We start from the raw sequence: 19288 nt of genomic DNA, 5'->3' as shown, positions 1-19288 counted from the left end.
CAACCATTAGTATATTATATATTACATAAGGCGTATATTGTTACATCGAGTTAAGACCCATTTTGATCTGATTCCATGTTCCCTGTCCTATTTATCCTGCTATGGACTCTGGTGCCTGTGTGCCACCTTGTCCTCAAGGTGGAAGGTAAGAAAATGCTTGTCACTCCCAAAAATTTTCACAATTTGGTAGGTTGGACCAATGAATCAATACTTCCAAATCCTAATTAGAACCTATGTAAGTTTGACCTTTTTTCTTTATCGGCAAATGTTAATATGTTAGTTTTGTTAGAAATGTCAGTTGGGGGATCAAACCTGCGACTCTCCCCCCTCCCTTGTCCCTTCACCATTCCCGAACCACTGTGTCATCCTTGTATCTCCTGCAAGTTGGACCTGTAACTCATACTCTTCAGAAATCATTTGAGGATGTATATGACTGTGATTTGTTAGCTCTAAATGAGCATTTCGAGCCTCATCTAGGGTTGGAGTGGTTGAACTCTAGCTTTGAGAGGTGGGTAGTTAGGCGTTGCAATCTCAGTATTTTTAAAAGAAAGCTAAAGTTCAACTTTGTTATTTATTTACATTTAAAATAAGTAAACAAATTTTTGGGATCCCTCTTCCTGTGTATTAATTATGCATAGTAAAAATGAGTTAGAAAGTAATACATAAAAGTTTTGAAAATTTTCATCTGTTCAATGTCTAGTCAAAATACTTCGAGAAATTATACTCTGTTTGAAATTATAATTCTATTGGAGTATGAGAGAATTGCAATATCTAGATTTTAGGTCTGGCTTAGTAAAAATGGTAGCTTCTAGTTTATCTAATAATTCATCTATTGCAAAAATTGGAAACTTGTTGGACAATGTAATTTTGTTTAAAGCCCTGTAATCGGTGCAAAATTATCATCCCTTGTTCTTCTTCTCAACCAAAATAATCATATTGGAATAAAGGTTTGTTGGAAATAATGATATTTATTTAGGAAATAATACCATGCATATACATTTAGTGTCCATGGATATTATTACCTCTAATGTGATATATAACAAACAAAAGGTAATATTTTTTTTAATTTTAATGTCGTGGATAGTCTTAAAATAAAATTAAAATTTATAACAAATTAATAAATTTAACTACTTTAATTAGTTTTGATGAATTAATCAATTATTTTATATATATATATATAGGACCAGAGGTAGTAGTGTCTAGGAAATTTCAAAGCTTACTATAATCTAAGGAAATAATCTCCAGTCCACTCAATCTGTCAATAACATATAAATATAGATGATATACAAAGCCTATGTAACACCACATTCTCCTGAATAAGAAACTTTTCATTTTCCAAATTCTCTCTAAAAGGTCTTGTTCTTTCTCTCTCTCTCTCTCTATATATATATATATTTAAAAATTTATAAATGTCCACCTCTAAATCTTAATATATATATATATATATATATATATATATATATATATATATAAGTGAAGATCTTCCCTAAAAAAAATTATTAATATTAACTTTTCTATTTGATCTTCTTTTCTTGTCTCCATCCATTGTTGAAATATTCACACTAATCATCAGTTTCTTTGTAACAAAGAATATTCACACACAGAGAAAAATCTACTATTCACTTACTGTACTTTACAGTGACTCCCTTATATAGGAAAGTTTATAATTGTCACCAGCAGCCTCTAACACAAGTAATTGACTGAATTACAACTTAACACCCCCCCCCCCCCCCCCTAATTTAGATTAGTTCACAGTAAGAAGTGGAATCTTGTCTCTGCATACTTTCACCTTCCATGTGCAATAGGATACTTAGCCAAGTCAATTGTTGACTCATTGTCAATCAACATTCTCATTAGTTTAGTTTTCAGGTTTAGCTCCTCCAATAAAGTTTCCAGCCACAAAGCTGGACAAGCTACCATAGATGTAACTATATATTTCACTTCACATGAAGATCAGGCTACCACACTTTGCTACTTTGAGTATTGAGAGGTTAGTGCTCTGCCAAACATAAAATCATACAATGTTGTGCTCTTCTACTCAAACATCTTTGCCTTTAAACACCTTTTATCATTAGGAAACAATATGCCAAAATCCAATCTTCCTTTGATATACCTCAAAATTCTTTTGGCTACCAAGATGGGAGGTTTCCTCCACTTCTCTATAATTTTTCTAATCAGGCCAACACTGTTGGCCAGGTAAGGTACAGTGATGCATAGGTATCCTACAATCTGTTTATATAGTGTAGCATCAACCAATTGTTTACTCCCATCCTTTTCCAAATTGAGACCAGGAGTGAAAGAGGGAATCATTTGTTTCTTGAACAGTTCTTTTAAAAAAAATTATATCGGATTTTTGAGTCATAGGAGATTTTATGATTTATGACTTGGAGGATTTTTAAGAATAGAAAGGAATAACTACATTGGGTTCATTTCAGCTGGAGTGTGGTTGGATTGCAATTAGTCATGTTGAATCTCTTCAGGACAACAGTCGCATACTTCTTCTGATGTGTGAAAATTCCCTTCCTAGTGGTAGGAAACTCTATTCCAAGAAACTATGATAACACCCCCAAATCTGACATTTCAAATTCTTTGATCATCCTCTTCATTAACTCAACTATTTCTACTTCATTGCTATCAGTCACTAATCATCCAAATATAGACACAGTCAATGGATGCAAAGTTGTTGAGTTTCTAACGTAAAGACCATGTTCAGCAATGCATTTTACAAAATTTTGTTGCATGAGAAATTATGTATTCTCTTGTTCCAAGTTTGAGGGGCATGTTTCACGCCATATAAAGCCTTCCTAGCTTGTACACTTTGTCATCTTGTTCTATCGCTTCAAATCCAGGTGGTTGACTTACATAAACTTCTTTTTCTAAGGGCCCATTTAAAAAGGCTGACTTCACATTTAATTGGTAAAGTGACCACCCCCTATAGGTAGTAGCTGCAGTCACATGTTTGATTGTTTCAATCCTTGCAACTGAAGCAAAAACTTCATAATAATCCAAGCCAAGTTATTGCAAGAACCCCTTTGCCACTAATCTGGCCTTGTATTTAGCCACTTCTCTAATAAGCTTCCCTTTGATCTTGTAAACCCACGTTATAGTTATGGGTCTCTTTTGATGAAGCAAACAGACTAATTTCCAAGTTTGATTTTCCTAAATTGACTTCTACTCTTCTTCCATTGTAGCCACCCAATTGGAGACTTGAAGAGCTTGCTCAAAACTCACAAGCTCTGTCTCAAAGAACAAAGCAACTTTTACTAAGTCTCCTTCTACAGTAATTGTTGCATGAGGAAACATTTCAAAATCGTCATTCAACATTTGTGGCATATGCCTCTCCATTTGAGACTTTCCAGGATGGTTTCTAGTTGATACTGAACTTTCTTTATCTTGATCATCTTCAAGGTTCATAGCCACAGTCCTTTCAATGCTACTAGCAGCATTTATTTCCCAGTTTCAGCTCCTTGTTTCATCCACCATGCATCTCTACTAATGACAACCTTTCTCCTTCTTGGATCATATAACTTGTAAGCACATATTGGATGATATCCAATTAGCACCATATGTTCAACGCGATCTTCCTTCAAGCCTGCTTAGGTACATGCTTAAAGCATAAGTAGCCAGATATTCAAAAATGACTCACATCAGATTTGTTCCCTGACCAAGCTTCTTCAGGTGGGGTTTCCTTTTGCCTCCTTATTGGACTTCTTTTCAAGATATAGGAAGCAATAGATACTGCCTCACCCCAAAAATAGAGACATTTCCTTTCTTTTCATCATGCTTTTGGCCATATTCAGAATTCTTCTATTTCTCCTTTCACCAACACCATTATGTTCAGGTGTGTAATGATATGTCACCTCATAAACTATTCCTTCTTCGCCATAAAATTTTTGAAATTTATGTGTGTTGTATTCACCCCCTCTATTTGTTCTAAACATCTTGATCACTTTCCTAATTTGTTTTTCAAATATATAGTGTAACATCCCAATTTTTCGTAAATAAATTTAAAAAGCTTTTTAGTAAAAATAAATAAATAAATATAGAGCAAATAATAGGCTGAGTACCCTAGGTATAAATAGCTATGATAAGTCAGGTGCCTCCTCTTGGCCTCATTTTCATTTTTCCCCTTCTCCTCTCAAAACTCTTTCTTTTTCCCGCAGCCCACCAAACCTATCTAAGAAAAATGACAATCTCTGACTCATTCACCGTTGGATCGTCGTGAAATTTGAGCACCACGTTCGCAACCAAATTCCGAAAATTCTCACCGTTGGGAATTTCGTTATCATGTCTAAGCTAAGAGAAGTACCCCTTGCATTGTAGTCTTTTCCTTTCCCGTAGAAACCCAGAGCTGTCTCGATAAAACTGCGATCCCGGTTTCGTTAACCGTTGGATTGTCGTGAAAGTTTTATATGTTGTGCGAAATTCAATTGCGCACACCTTCACCGTTGGGATTTGCGAAATAATATTCCTGGAGAGAGAAAAAGGAATCGCACAAAGACAGTACAAATGGAGGCTTCAATCCTTCTCATTCTCTCTAACATTTGGGAACCCTATCAGAGCAATCAGAGGAAGAAATTGAGGAATCCTAGGAACTTACTAGAGATGCCGCTATCGCTTTCGGAAGACACGTGAGCCCGCTTAGAGGTAAGGGATGAGTTATTCACAATTGAGAATTAGTGAGAACATGTGTAGGGATCCTTAGAGTATCAATTGGAATAGGTTCTGGGTGTTTCCGTCATTTTTATTCTATCCTTATAGTTATAATTGTGAATTATATATGTTTGACAAACCAATTGTTGTGAAATTGATATGCTATTGTGTTAAGCGTGAACCCTATAAATCGAGCATTTTTCTAATTAACATGAATTGATGAAATAAAGTAAGGAGAAATTTAGAGTGAGACATTGATTTTGTATTTTCTCTTTTTCTTGTTTTTAGGGTTTTTTATATATAATTTAAAAATTAATATCATAATTGAAATTGACCAAAGTGTTCACATAATTATTTAGAATTTGTGCATTGAAAGCTTAATTTGAAATTTGTGATTCAATATGATGTATGCTAGTTTATATATATAGAAGTAGTTATTTATATTAATAATTTATGTAAATAATATTGTAGAGTGTTATAGTATGATTCCAAAAATTATTAAGTGTTGGAGTTTGAGAATATTATGGTTAAATTTGATGAACATGTGTATGTTGTACCTTATGAATATCATTAGGAATGTTATGAGATGGTTGACGTGATGTTATAAGATGTTAAAGTGTGGGCATGATATTCGATTGTGAATAAGTGGATGTGTTTAACACTTGATGTGACAATAATTATATTGTGAGCTATGAATTATACAATAACCCAACCAGTGTTATCTTGAGAAAAGCGTTGATGCGCAGTGTTTAAGAGAAAAGTGTAAGTTCCTAGTTAGGAACCAGTGTTAAATTGTAGCACAATGTGTTAAACGTGTTTGAAACATGAGTGTGAGGTCGTGGTATTGTGTAATTCATGAACAGTGTTTATAAATGGAATATGTGATGAATTGTGGAATAACATGTTGCTTTGAGATTATAATATTGTTATTGAGATTGAGTATAAGTGTAAAGTTAAACATGTGTTAATTTGTGAGATACGTGTAAACATGTGATGGTGGATTGTGACACTATGAGATGTGAAATTGTGAATGAGTTTTAGTTGTGGATAAGTGTGTAGTTAACACTTGATGTGAAATTACTTGTGTTGTAAGCTATGAATTGTACAATAACCCGACTAGTGTTATCTTGAGAAAAGCGTTGATGCGCAGTATTAAAGAGAAAATGTAGGTTTCCTATTTAGGAACTAGTGTTAAATCGTAGCGCAATTGTGTTGAACGTGTTTAAAACACGAGTGTAAGGTCATGGGTATTGCATAATTCATGAGCAGTATCTGCATGCAAAAATTATTTTAGGGGTTGGACCTGAATCAGGAGGGAGAGGCCCTGACGGACTTTTTGGAGTGTAGGCCTTGGGGGTCACCGGGTTTGAGTGCTCCTTTAAGCCTATGCTGATCTCATATGGTTGGAGCATTCTCGCAAAACATCGTGACCCTGACTGGTCTCCCTATGATCTTACTTAGTGAGAGTGACCTGACAAACCCATTGTGTGGTGTGTCTTGTTATGTACTCCTAAGTGCCCCAGGGTGGTTTTTCACTGATATGGTACCACATTGCATATAGGTTTGAGTCTTAGCATAACTGTTGCATACGCTTGCTAATTGTTTATTATGAAATTGATGTGTTATTATGTCTTGATCGGAGTGTGTAATTCTTGTGTAATGTGATTGATGATTAAAAGGTGAATTTCGAATGACAAAGTGGTGGAATTATGTGAGTTATATTTAAGTAAGTTTTATTTTATTTATATGATATGTATATCTAGTTGTCTTGCTTCTCTATTAGTTAGGAATGTGATAACTCACTCCCTGTGTGTTGTTTGTGTTTGGATCCTGTGATGATCTTGAACTTTGTGTTCGAGGGAGCAAATGACTAGGTGAATTGTTTTAAGGAACCTTGTGCTGAAGGACGTCGAGACACAACGCTCTGATAGGATGTGGCATTGGGGTATAGGATTTTGTATTAATTGTATGAAGTCTTAGACGGTCTTGTTTGAGCCGATGACTTTACTATTTATTAGGACAAGTTTGAATATGATATAGAAGAAAGTGATTGTGAATCTTTTATCCCTTTGAAAGGCTTGTATTTAAAAATGTTTTAAAAAATACTTTTAATTAATATTTGAATTTTTATTCCTTGTTTGTATATATGTGAAGGGTAGAGGGTGTCACATATAGCCTTTCTCAAATATATAGCTTCCCAAGACTAAGCAGATTGTTCTTCGTGTTGGGAACATAGAGCACATTATTGATGAAGGATCATTGTCCATCTCTTCTTTGAACCACCACCTTGTCAATACCTTCTGTAGTTATGATAATATTGTGACTAATTGATCTTGCTCTTAACCTTTTCATCAAGATTCACAAACCACTTTCTTTGGCCAGTCTTGTGATTGGAATAACTAATGTCCAAGTACCAAAGATTAGAATTATCGCCTTCTAAATTAGTAGTTGTCATTAGCATTACATTATCGGAATCAGAACCCTCATCATGTGCTAATTGAGCTTCATCTTCCTTTCTTGGCAATTTCTTTCCCTAGCATTGATTAGCAAAATGTCCCCACTTCTGACAATTATAACATTGGATGCCTTCACCAGAATTTTAATTTTCACTTGTTCTTTCATTTTCATTTTCCTTTCTTGTTCTTGACACCATCACCGGTATTTCATCTGTTTGTCTGAGCTTTCAAGGCTTGCTCTAAAGATCTTAGTGAGCTTCTTTCATTAAGTCTCAACTCTTGTGCCTCAAGTATCCCTTGCATCTCTTCCACCTTCATCCTGCCAAGATTTGTATCTGGTTAAATTGCAACCACTATGTGATCAAACCTTGGACTTAATAAGATTCTCAAAATCTCGTCAATGATCGTCAAATCTTCCAACTTCTCACCACAAGTCTTCATTTGATTTGTAAGGGTCAACATCTAAGTAAAACACTCAACCACCACATTCTTGATCATTCATCTATAGAAGCTCATTGCCTTCACAGGGCCGTTAATAAAAACCTTCTTTAATTTGTAAGCACCCATATAGGACTTATCAAGAATGTCCCATGTTATCTGCATCTACATATTAATAAATAATGAACAACGTGTTACCATATTTCTTGTTTGAATCATGATAAGTTTCCCTTTGCCCATCAATGGGTTTCTACCCCGTTCTTGAACACCATCTTACACAATTTTTGTGACATTGTTGAAACGAAAGATGACTCTGATTTGGAGACACCACCTATTGTAGTTGTTACCATTGAGGATGGATAAAGAAGCAGGGAAATTTTCATTGTGAGAAATCATCTTTGTGAAGAAACTTCTGGTTCCAGGAAACGAACAAAGCTCTACACACCAATTTGTTGAAACACTCATCCTCCACATGGTTTCCTTTTAACAAAGAAAATAATAGATGCAAAATTCTATTATTCACTTACTGCACTTTACAGTGACTCCCTTATATAGGAAAGTCTATAACTATCACTAACAGCCTCTAATACAACTAACTACTGAATTACAACTTAACATCCACTGTCACTACTCCGCCAGTTTTGTCACCTCTTGTAATTGTTTTCTCTCTTGAAAAGCAGTTATCTCCATTTTGGGGACATAATTTTTGTACCACCATGACAATCTCTATCTCCATCTTTGACAACCTTGAACCAACAAAATGAAGAACATGATGACAAAGATTGATTTGATGTTCTGATGATGCCATTGTATATTGAAATAGAATAGAACTAGAGAACTCACCAAAAAAAAATAGAACTAGAGTGGAACAAAACTATTATAGCTTTGTCTTTCGTTTTTCTTTCATTGCACGATTGTGTGTGAGATGAATTGATATAGGTTAGATTATCCTCATATATAGACTTATCCTAGCACCCTTCTGATAAAATGAACTTAGTAAATAACTTGGATTAATTCTGGATTGAAACAAGTTTCCATATTTTTAAGTCTTAAAGTGATGAACAAATTAATCGATTATCTCAAAGTGCCTGTTTTGAGAATTTATCACAGTTTCACAAATAATTGATTAGTTACTTGTGATAATCGATAATTTCAGTCTGGAAGAATTTAAGGCACCTTCGCAATTAATCGCTTATCCCATGATATAATCGACTATTATCTTCAAATTGATAACCAAAAGGGGTCAAGAACAAAATAATAGATTAACTCTGTTTCTCCTTTATTCAAGTCTCTTCACATAACTCTTCTATTCAATTTGTGATGATCTCACCTTTTGAGAGTGTGAGAGCTAGGAGAGTATTTTTTGAAGATTCATAACCAAGTTTCAAGAACTCTCAACTTGAAAGGGATGGTGGATCAAATCAAATTGGTATAGGGTAGTCTTTATGTGTGATAAAAAGTGTTGAAATTGCTACAAATTTTTAGAATATTCTTAAATATAATATGTATGAATATGGTAGAACAATCTAGAACTATAGTGTATATGAATATGATAGAACAATCTAGAACTATAGTGTATATGAATATGGTAGAACAATCTAGAACTATAATGTGTATGAATATGGTAGAACAATCTAGGACTATAAGTGTATGTATAAGATAGAAGAATCTAGAACTATCATGATACTAATTTATCATGAAAACTCTAGAAAGACCTAAAGTAATGTAGAAACATTCACCACCATTGAGAGGTTGGTGACTTGAGCCTATAAATAGGCAATTGGTATGTTGTAATTGATCAATCCAAGAAATCAATGACATAGCCTTCTTTCTGAAACAATTCTCTAAAACTATCAACTATCATCTAATCAACTACCAACAGTAGTATCAGAGCTACGTTCGGTCATACATTAGGCGTAGTTATATTACCTACCTACCATTCCAAAATTCTCCCAACTACTTCAAAAATTTCCTTTGTACTATTAACCCACTCTAATAATATTTTTTCTAAGCTATGGATAACACTACTCAATCGTCAACTATTTCTGTCCCTATCTTCAATGGTGAAAATTATGATTTCTGGCGTGTTAAAATGGAAACATATTTTTCATCTCAAGATTTATGGGACATAGTAGAAGAAGGCTTCACCATTCCCGCGGATACTTCAGCTCTTAATGCATCTCAAGAAAAAGAGTTGAAGAAAAATAAACAAAAAAATTCAAAGGCGTTGTTCACCTTGCAACAAGCGGTGACTGATCCAATTTTCCCAAGAATTATGGGAGCTAAGACTGCCAAAGAAGCGTGGAACACATTGCAGGAGGAGTTTCAAGGAAGTGTTAAGGTACGTGCCGTTAAAATTCAATCTCTAAGAAGAGATTTTGAACTATTGAAGATGAAGGAGTCTGAGACAGTTAAAGATTACTATTCTAAAGTTAAAGAAATAGTTAATCAAATGAGAGCTTTTGGGGAAGATATTCTTGACAAGAAAATTGTTGAGAAAATTCTAATTACTATGCCCCAAAAGTTTGACCCAATCGTGACAACGATTGAGGAAACCAAATATCTATCCACTCTATCAGAGACAGAACTTATGGGCTCTCTTGAAGCATATGAGCAAAGACTGTATAGGCATAAAGAAGTTACAATTGAAAATGTCTTCCAGTCAAAGTTTAAATTTCAGCCCCAAAACAAAGAAAATAGAGGAAAGAAAAATTATGGAGAAACCTCCAAAAGAAGAGAAGGCTCTAGGAATTTCCTTAAGAACAAAATAGATAAAAATCCTTCATGCAATATATGCAAAAGGCAAGGCCACGCAGAGAAAAATTGTTGGTTCCGTAATATGCCACAATGCAACCATTGCAAGAAGTTCGGGCACGTAGAGAAAAATTGTCGCAACAAAAATAGGCATCAAGCTAATATCGCAGAGGAGCATGATCAAGAACAATGTACGTTCTACGCCACTCAAGACTCAATAAAAGAAAAGGGAGGAAGCTGGTACTTGGATAGTGGATGTAGCAATCACATGGCCAAGAATGAGACTATTTTCAAAAGTATTGATGAGTCTGTCAAAGTCAAAGTTCGACTGGGAAATGGAAGTGTGGTTGAATCAAAAGGCAAAGGCACTATCATGGTGGAGACAGATAAAGGTAAGCGACTCATCCATGATGTCTTACTAGTTCCCAGCCTAAAAGAAAATCTTCTAAGCATTGGTCAAATGATGGAGAGAGGCTACACACTTCACGTTGAAGGGGGTGTATGCAAAATCTTAGACAACAAAAATAAAAGGTCTGAGATAGCCCAAGTAAAGATGAATAAGAGCAATAGAAGCTTCCCTCTAAATTTAAAATATGCAACAAACATTGTCATGAAGGTACAAGTTGATGATTCATGGCTATGAATATGGTAGAACAATCTAGAACTATAGTGTATATGAATATGGTAGAACAATCTAGAACTATAATGTGTATGAATATGATAGAACAATCTAGAACTATAAGTGTATGTATAAGATAGAAGAATCTAGAACTATCATGATACTAATCTATCATGAAAACTCTAGAAAAACCTAAAGTAATGTAGAAACATTCACCACCATTGAGAGGTTGGTGACTTGAGCCTATAAATAGGCAATTGGTATGTTGTAATTGATCAATCCAAGAAATCAATGACATAGCCTTCTTTCTAAAACAATTCTCTAAAATTATCAGCTATCAACTATCATCTAATCAACTACCAACAAAAAGATAAGAACTAAAATTTTCATATCTTCACTATCCAAGTGAAATCTTTCCTAATTTTTTTCATTGTTATTTGTATCTGGAGAAGGGTTCTCGAGAATTGGGTAATGTAGTAGGTTCTACACTGCGTAAGGGTATTGTTGTAGGTTTCAATATTGTTTGTAAGTTTGTATGTAATCATAGTGTTTGATTAATGTAAATCCAAACTCAGGTTATTTGATCATAGGCTGTTATTAAACCAGTATAAAAATCATTGTGCAATTCTTTCTCTCTCTCCTTAAAATTCTTTCTATTGAGTTTGGTTTTTTAACATGCTTTAGTTAACTGTAATTGTTAAAGATTAAGCTGATATGAAACTGAACCCAAGAACTAAAGGAAATTTCAAAAGCATCACTTACTCATCATTGATTCAAAATATTTTTTTATACATGGATCTATCCAAAGCAAGCTTTTATTTATTAAAAAGTCTGAAAAAAAATTTCAAAATGTTTTTGAAAAATTAAAGAGGATTTTTTTATAATATTTTGAACACACCTATTCACCCCTCCCTCCAGGAGTGTAGCCATTTTATCCAACACAAAACACCATTGTCCACTGTCACTGGAAAATTTTCAATAACCTTTCCTGGCTGGAATCATCACAAAAGACTAACTTAAGGCATCAAGGCTCAAGCTTAGTTATTTAGGATGATATCACATTTCTTCGGTTTTATAACACCATTGTAACTTAATAGTGAGGTTTAGTATCCTACTCCTACAACAACTTTTTTTCTTATATAAAAAGTTTGGCAATCTAGTGTAACGAGAGATATCCCTTTGTTATTGTATCTCTAAGTTCAAAAAAAAAAAAAAAAAGAAGGTATAAATACATTAAAAACCAACCATTTCAAATGTCAAAATAATAACTAATAGTCTATAGTGAAAACCAAGATAAATCAACTTACTTTTACACGGAATGTTTGACAAACATGAAACATTTCCTCTGAAAAAATAAAATAAAGTTACAAAGGAAGAATGGAGTGAGGTAGGGGTGATAAATCAGCACACATTATAACCTGTATAAACTTGTTAATATTTAGTATAGAAAATATAGAATTAAGAACATTAAACTTACAAGCTGTTTCCATTAGAAAATGAAGCAAACAAGTTCCTGAGGCATATGGTAAATGGTCAAGGCTTAGATAGCTTCTTAAAACTACAAAATTAAAAAGAAAGATAAATAAAGAAAAATAAAAGTATGAAACTGCAAGGAGTCTTACACAGTTTCCTGTCGACACTGTAGCTCCTCTATGTTGTTGCCGATGCTAAGATTGTTATAAGAGAGATCTCTGTATAAGGTTCATAAAATGTGTGATTTAGAAACTAAGATCACACAAGATGTTGACTTCATGGACTTGATTAAGAATTCTAAAAGTCTTAATAGGAGATTCCATCAAAGGGAAAATCAAAATGGTCCGCTATGAGCTACTTATCAACTATTGAATTGAGCATAGAGCATACAACTATAACGAAGTACGGAAAAAAATTCCAGCAACAAAATATCAAAAAATTTATGAGTAGCTAAAAGAAGAAAATATTATGACAGCAATTGCTTAGTAACATTTTTTTTAATAAAATTAACATGCATCACTTCCTTAGGAAAGCATACAGGAACCAAAATCAGACTCAACAAAAATGGAATTCTATTGGTGATCTTATTAATAATCATAATGGCAATAGGGAAGAACAGCCTTAATTGAGATGTGAGGTTTATAAAACCTTAGCTATCCTTTGTGGTGTGGTTCTCCCAAGATTCTTATCAATTGGTATCGTGAGCAATGCAGGTGGACACTAAGGCTATAGTGTGTGGTGGGCTATCAGGAGCCAATTAGGTATGGGATTCTATTGTAGGGTTTATAAGACCTTACACTCTCCAACTACAATGGCTAAGTTTTGCGGTGTGGTTCTCCCAAAGTTCTTACCAACTGATCAAGACAAAGAGTATCTTTCCCTCAACAATGGCTACAGCCAACATATGAAGTCAAATATTTGTTAGCACAGATTGGATGAGACTAAAAGTACAAACATGCTACAGATCTATAGGCCTCACACAGCTCTTTCTTCTTACATGTCATATATTTTTACATTGTCAAGTACTACTTGTGGAATAATCAGATTGGAGTTTTGGCAAAGACAAAACTTATATGTAGTTTGATAGATGCTTTTAGGGATGTTTTACCTTAATAACTCACGCAATTAAACTCAACATTAAATGTTGACATGGATTTCCAAGATAAAACTCCAATTTTGATAGAGAAGACCAAAAGTACCTAACAACATAAGCTAAGTTTTGTTCTTTTGGAAAACATTGGATTAGTTCCTCAGTTTGGAGCAGTTTCTTTTGGTGAAGTTCAAAGGTTTTGGTAAGAATAAGGACGGCTAAGCCTCATGTCAATGTGAAGCTGATTTAGCTCTTTTATGTATATCGATGGAGCAGAATGCTCAAGTGAGATTCTTTAGATCCATTATATGATAAGACTCTAAAGTCACGTCTTCCTCTTGTGGAAATATCTCTTTCTGATAACAAGATAGATTTGCAAGATTCTTTAGCTTTTTGTTTTCTTTGTTTCTCTCTATTTGAGAGAGTGGAAGATATTGGTAAATTCTTAGTAAAGCCGACATCTTATCCTCCTCATTGGTTGAACTAAATTTCTATACACTCTAATATTATTTCTTCTATAGCAAAATAACTAAATAAACTTTTAATAACTAATAGAATAGTGAAAAAACAACACAATGGCTTTTTTCTTCTAGTTTATATTCAACATTACCATAGTTGCTCTGGATCATTTGTTCCCCGAATGATTCAGTTTATCTATAAAAAAAAAATGTTATTGCCTACATCATGCTAAAAGAAACAAAAGCAGAGTATAGCAAGTAATATTATCCAAGACCTTTTTTCTTCATATTCAAAATTTTGTTTTTGTCATATGGATTTTATAGTACAACGAGGCAAGGGAGAAATAGCGTTACTGTCAAAATTCAAAAAAGAAAGACAATGATACAAGCTTGAATTTTCTTTTCTATAAAATCTATCCAAATGTACTCAGATTATTTGTCTCTAATATATGGGAGTGTTTACTATTTTTACTTTTTTGTTTAATGAAAAGATCAAAGGATTCTTATCTCTTCCTAAGGACGAAGTTAGAATTTTTCTGCATATTTTGCACTAAAAGCACTATGCCAAAGTTATGCACAAAAGGAACAAATAATTAGTGCAAGGGCACCATTTTATCAGTCAAAATACTTGAATTACTAAATTAATAAATCATATAGGTAGCATCTGAAAGGTAACTCACACATAGTGAGGTTTATCTATCAACCGAGGCAGCGATCCAGTGAGATGATTCCCTTCTAAAAAACTAGCAAAGCAAATATCAAGTCAATTAATATAACTCAAATTATTGATAGAAAAATGACAAATAGACTAGTGAACTATATTCAAAATTATGTGGACTGTCTTTAAGGATTTATCTAGTTTTACCTCACCAATATTAGTTTCAATTCAGTGACCAACATAAATGAATGACAAAAATTCCAGTCACCGATATCTTTTTCTGCTTTGCTACTCCTTAATTCCACTTATTGCTTTTCCTATCAATTTTTCTTTATTTTCTATTGCTTTTTTCCTCAAAAAATAGAAACATAATTATCTGATGGAGAAAATTTTCTTTCAAAGGGTTAAATACATTGTTCTGAACATTCAAGCAAAGTCAAATGAGGGGTGTATGTGTCCATTCCAAATAAAAAGACTACAGAAACACCGATATGTTTAAGTCTTTAGTTGAACAAACATATTGGCGAACAGTTAGCAAATTCATGCCATGATACTGTATGTCTATCCAAAATAACCCAGTTAGAGCTTTTACCATTTCAAACTAAAACTGAAGAAAGCTTAATGAAATAGAATAGCACTTCCTAGCTACTCAGAAATGTATGAGATTATTTTGGTGCAAAAATAAAGAAAAATTATGGAAAATTTCTTACAACATATCCAAGTGCCGAAGATCACCAAAAATGCTTGGAATTGGTCCAGTTAATTTGTTGTAGCTAACATCTCTAGAAAAGAAATTACGGTCAGAATATGTTCTTTTCTAATGGGAAAATTAAATTAAAGGAACATTAAACATAGCTCCTATAATGTAGTGCATACAACAATTATGTTTTAAGTTCTTCACCAAATCAGTGAGGGTAAACTGCAAGACTTTTACAAGCTTCTAAATATTGAAAAAAAAAAAACCTAAGTTCCACATTGGCTAGAAATAGTGCCAAGATAGAGTATGTAAGTAGAGGGCAACCCTCACCCAGTGAGCTAGTTTTTGGGGTTGAGTTAGGCTCAAACCCACATTTTAACTCTAAATATACTAAAATATGACAATAAAAATTGAGATTTATCATCTTAAAAAGAACATAAAGGAAAAGAAAATATATCACCACTTACAATACTTCCAAATTAGTCAATTTTCCAAGATTCTCTGGCAAGGATCCAATAATGTTGCAACTCCTCAATATTCTGGCAACCAATCATACAATATGCAAAGTGATAGCAACAACACATAAGCATATCTTTATTTTCATTCCCTGAAACACTTTCTTATCAAGACAATAACTTGAATAGTAAAAATAATAATCATAATCAAATCATCTGACTCACAGTGTTACCAACTTTGTCATATTATTAAGTTGTGGAAACCATGAATCAGATCCATTCAAGTCAGTGACCCTCCTGCATATCATATTTTAATCAATTATACAATAAAAAGCATGTTAATGCTTAAATCTTGGTTCATTAGAGAGCATCATACTTACAAGTCAGTAAGATTTCTCAGAATTGAAATTCCAGAAGGAATTGGCCCACTCAAACCACTCCCTTGCATAACACTAAAAATATGTTTTGGATAAGGCGACATTACGTTAAAAAAATTAAAACAACTAAAGTTCATTAAAGAAAAGGAGAAAAAAGTATAATCACACAGTATCTCAAGATTTATCCAGCTCTGTATAAAATTGGGTATTGCTCCAGAGAATTGATTGTCGCCAATTCTACTGCATTGTAGGAGGATAAACCACAAATAGAAGTTAAATACGTTAGAGATATAAAACCAAACATAATCTTTCAACTAACTTCCTAATCTTTTAGGACAGTTGATTCTTGACATGGCATCAAAACCTCCATAATCAAACGGTTAAGAGTTAGATCCTTGTCTCCCCAACTCTTCAAAATAAAGTTAATTTCATCATAAGATAGAGTAGGCCTAAGCATTCTCAATGTCAAATACAATACAATCTAACATATTAAATGCACAAAGCTTACAGTTCCTTCAATATTGTGAGCCTAGCCAATGTTGCAGGTAACTCTCCAGTGAAATTGTTGGAGGTTAGATGCCTAAAGGAAAAACAAGTAATGAATGGAAGGCATAGAATATGCACCAAATGATCAATAAACATAGCTTCAGAAATCAATATCGATCAACCAAATTCAAAGTCATACAGAGACTACTGAAAAGGGCTTACAGTTTTTCAATCTGGGTAAGATTCCCAAGCTCTAGAGGAAGACTTCCAGATAACTGATTGAACTCCAATACTCTATTCATTTTAAATTCAGATCCTCTAAACTCTCACAAAAAGAAAAACTAGAAAGGGAAAAACTTTAATATACAAAACCAGAAACTTACAAAGCTTTGAGAGTGGTGATGTTTCCAAGCTCCTTTGGGATTGGACCAGTTAGACGGTTTCCAAGAAAGGAACTTACAAAAGGGAAATTGTACAATTAGATTCCCCGTTGTTTTAGGAAATAAGGACAAGATAACAAATTAAAAAAAAATAATTATGAGACATTAAAAAAAAGAGAAAAACGAAAACCCGTTGTCTTTAATTCTTTTTTTTTTTTTTTATTGTACCATTGTCTTTAATTCTATCCTCAAGAGAATCCTGATCAAATAAGGAGGAAAATTAAGAGTGAAAGCAAAGGAACAAAGCATGATATATTACATGTTGACGAGATTTAAGGTTCCCAATTGCTTAGGAATTGTACCATTAAGGTAGTTCCGAGTGAAGTCACTGCAATAAATTAAAGACAAAGAATTAATAAATCAAATAATAGAAGGTATATCTATATCAAGATAAATTGTCTTTTTAGTCCGAAAATATTTTTAAATTTATATTTTTAGTTCTTAAATTTTTTATTTCTGTTTTCATTCTTTTAATTTTTTTTCATCTTTCTTTTAGTCATTTAATTTTTTCGTCCTTATTTTTAATTCTTTTAGAAACTAAAAGTTAGGACGGAAAAATTGTTAAAAGACTAAAAATAGGATGAAATAACAAGTTAAAAGATTAAAAATAAAGAAAAAAATTTAAGAACTAAAAATTATAATTTTATTAATTTTAATAACTAAAAGATAATAAATCGTGTATATTATAACAGTCAAATTGTAAGTTACGAATGTTACACCATACATACATTTGTTGGAGATAGGGTAATCTGACCAGATCCGCTGAGATAATACCCGAAAGATTTTGTTCTTTTAAAATGCTGCAGCCATTAAAAATCATGAAGTTGTTAATGCATAATGAAGAAATGAAAATATTATATATATATATATATATAGTGTGTGTGTGAGTGAGTGAGAGATGAATAAACTTTAACTATTTACAAATATATTAATTTTTTATAATTTTAATATTGAGCAGTGTCATTAACGATTATATTACTACTTTTACTCATTTTTTAAAATTATTAACTTTAAAATATATTTCTGGACAATAATAATTAGAAAATGAAAGATTGTGAGTTGTCCTTAAAACATGAATAAGTGTGTAACCACTAAGAATCAAAAGGGTTATATTGGCATTATGTTTAGAGTGTGTTAATTAAAAAGTCGTGCAATGACTATTTTTGGATCATTACTTTAATATAAAGTATTTATTGGTTTTGTGATGAATAATTTCTATCGAAAAATTAGATTAGTTATCTTTAATAAAAAATTCCCTCTCAATTATGTTTTTTTAATACTAAGACTTGAATTTGAAATCTTTCTTATAAATATTGAGTCTATTACATCTTTGATCAACTACGGTCACTTTTCAATCGAATCATCAAGACCAAGGATGGGAAGTTAAGCCATTAAATATATCTGAAAATAAAATAAGTTTTCAATTATATCCTAACATAATTACACATCCAACTAATTTCATTAATAACTAATTAAATGCTTAGCCTAAATTATTATCTCACATTCTCTCTCTTCCATGTCATTATTAATATTCACTTATTATTCTATTATCTCCATCAATGGATATGGACCAAGAGCAACCTTTAATCTCAATATTTCTATTCCCTAATAATAAAGTGATGAGAATAGTATAAAAGATAAAATTGGAAAATCATTATTAATAGGTTAGTTGATAACTTATAAATAAGACCAAGTATTTCTTCTAAAATGTGACCAATATATAGGACCGGAGGGAGTACCAATTATGTCCTTATTAAATATTAATAGTCATTAACTTGTTATGAGTGATATGAAAATATTAAAGTCCAAAAATATTATGCATCACTATCAATTAAAAACTTAAATACTTAGAATATTTAATAAGAACCATTAATGGAAAAATATTAAATGATTCATAGAAATTTTAAAATGCCTTATAAAAAGGACTATCAATTCATTTTAAACTATGTCTTATAATAAAAAAACATAGTAAAAGAGTAATTAATGGGACAGTGAACTTTTCAAACAACATATAAATAAAAACAATTTGTTTTCCAAAAATCTAATAATTAAAAAGGAATGGAGGTAGTAATAAGTTTCATGCAAATTTCACTTAATAATCTATTTGTATCCACTATTATTAAATTCATCATTAAAAATTACTCACATGCATTTGTAAAAAAAATAATTGTCTCACAATAAATATCATGTTAATTTTTCAATACAATATTAATTATGTTTTTGACTAATACTTC

At 32.5% G+C, this 19288-nt stretch overlaps 1 protein-coding gene and 1 long non-coding RNA gene across 3 annotated transcripts in view; both read right to left on the bottom strand.

Annotated features, from left to right (window-relative positions):
- Positions 1–19288, bottom strand: part of LOC114415998 (probable leucine-rich repeat receptor-like serine/threonine-protein kinase At3g14840) — a 33412-nt gene that overhangs the window by 13329 nt on the left and 795 nt on the right. For both annotated transcript variants that reach the window (XM_028380884.1, XM_028380879.1), the window contains exons 3-15: positions 17783–17854; positions 17314–17382; positions 16998–17069; positions 16837–16908; positions 16637–16708; positions 16132–16368; positions 15977–16048; positions 15764–15835; positions 15310–15381; positions 14622–14684; positions 12543–12611; positions 12398–12433; positions 12228–12265 (exon numbers count right to left, since the gene is read on the bottom strand). In XM_028380884.1, the coding sequence (XP_028236685.1) occupies positions 12228–12265; positions 12398–12433; positions 12543–12611; positions 14622–14684; positions 15310–15381; positions 15764–15835; positions 15977–16048; positions 16132–16368; positions 16637–16708; positions 16837–16908; positions 16998–17069; positions 17314–17382; positions 17783–17854 (1016 nt within the window). The remainder of the gene's footprint in view (positions 1–12227; positions 12266–12397; positions 12434–12542; positions 12612–14621; positions 14685–15309; positions 15382–15763; positions 15836–15976; positions 16049–16131; positions 16369–16636; positions 16709–16836; positions 16909–16997; positions 17070–17313; positions 17383–17782; positions 17855–19288) is intronic.
- LOC114416015 lies at positions 7906–9101 on the bottom strand. Its single transcript, XR_003667425.1, has 2 exons — positions 8391–9101; positions 7906–8293 (listed from the first exon to the last, which is right to left on the bottom strand). It is a non-coding gene; the product is annotated as an uncharacterized LOC114416015 (long non-coding RNA).

The sequence above is a fragment of the Glycine soja genome, chromosome 1 (assembly GCF_004193775.1).
Source record: "Glycine soja cultivar W05 chromosome 1, ASM419377v2, whole genome shotgun sequence".
Lineage (NCBI taxonomy): Eukaryota > Viridiplantae > Streptophyta > Magnoliopsida > Fabales > Fabaceae > Glycine > Glycine soja.
Note: the sequence above shows the minus strand (reverse complement) of the source record. Positions and strands in the feature narration are given on the sequence as shown.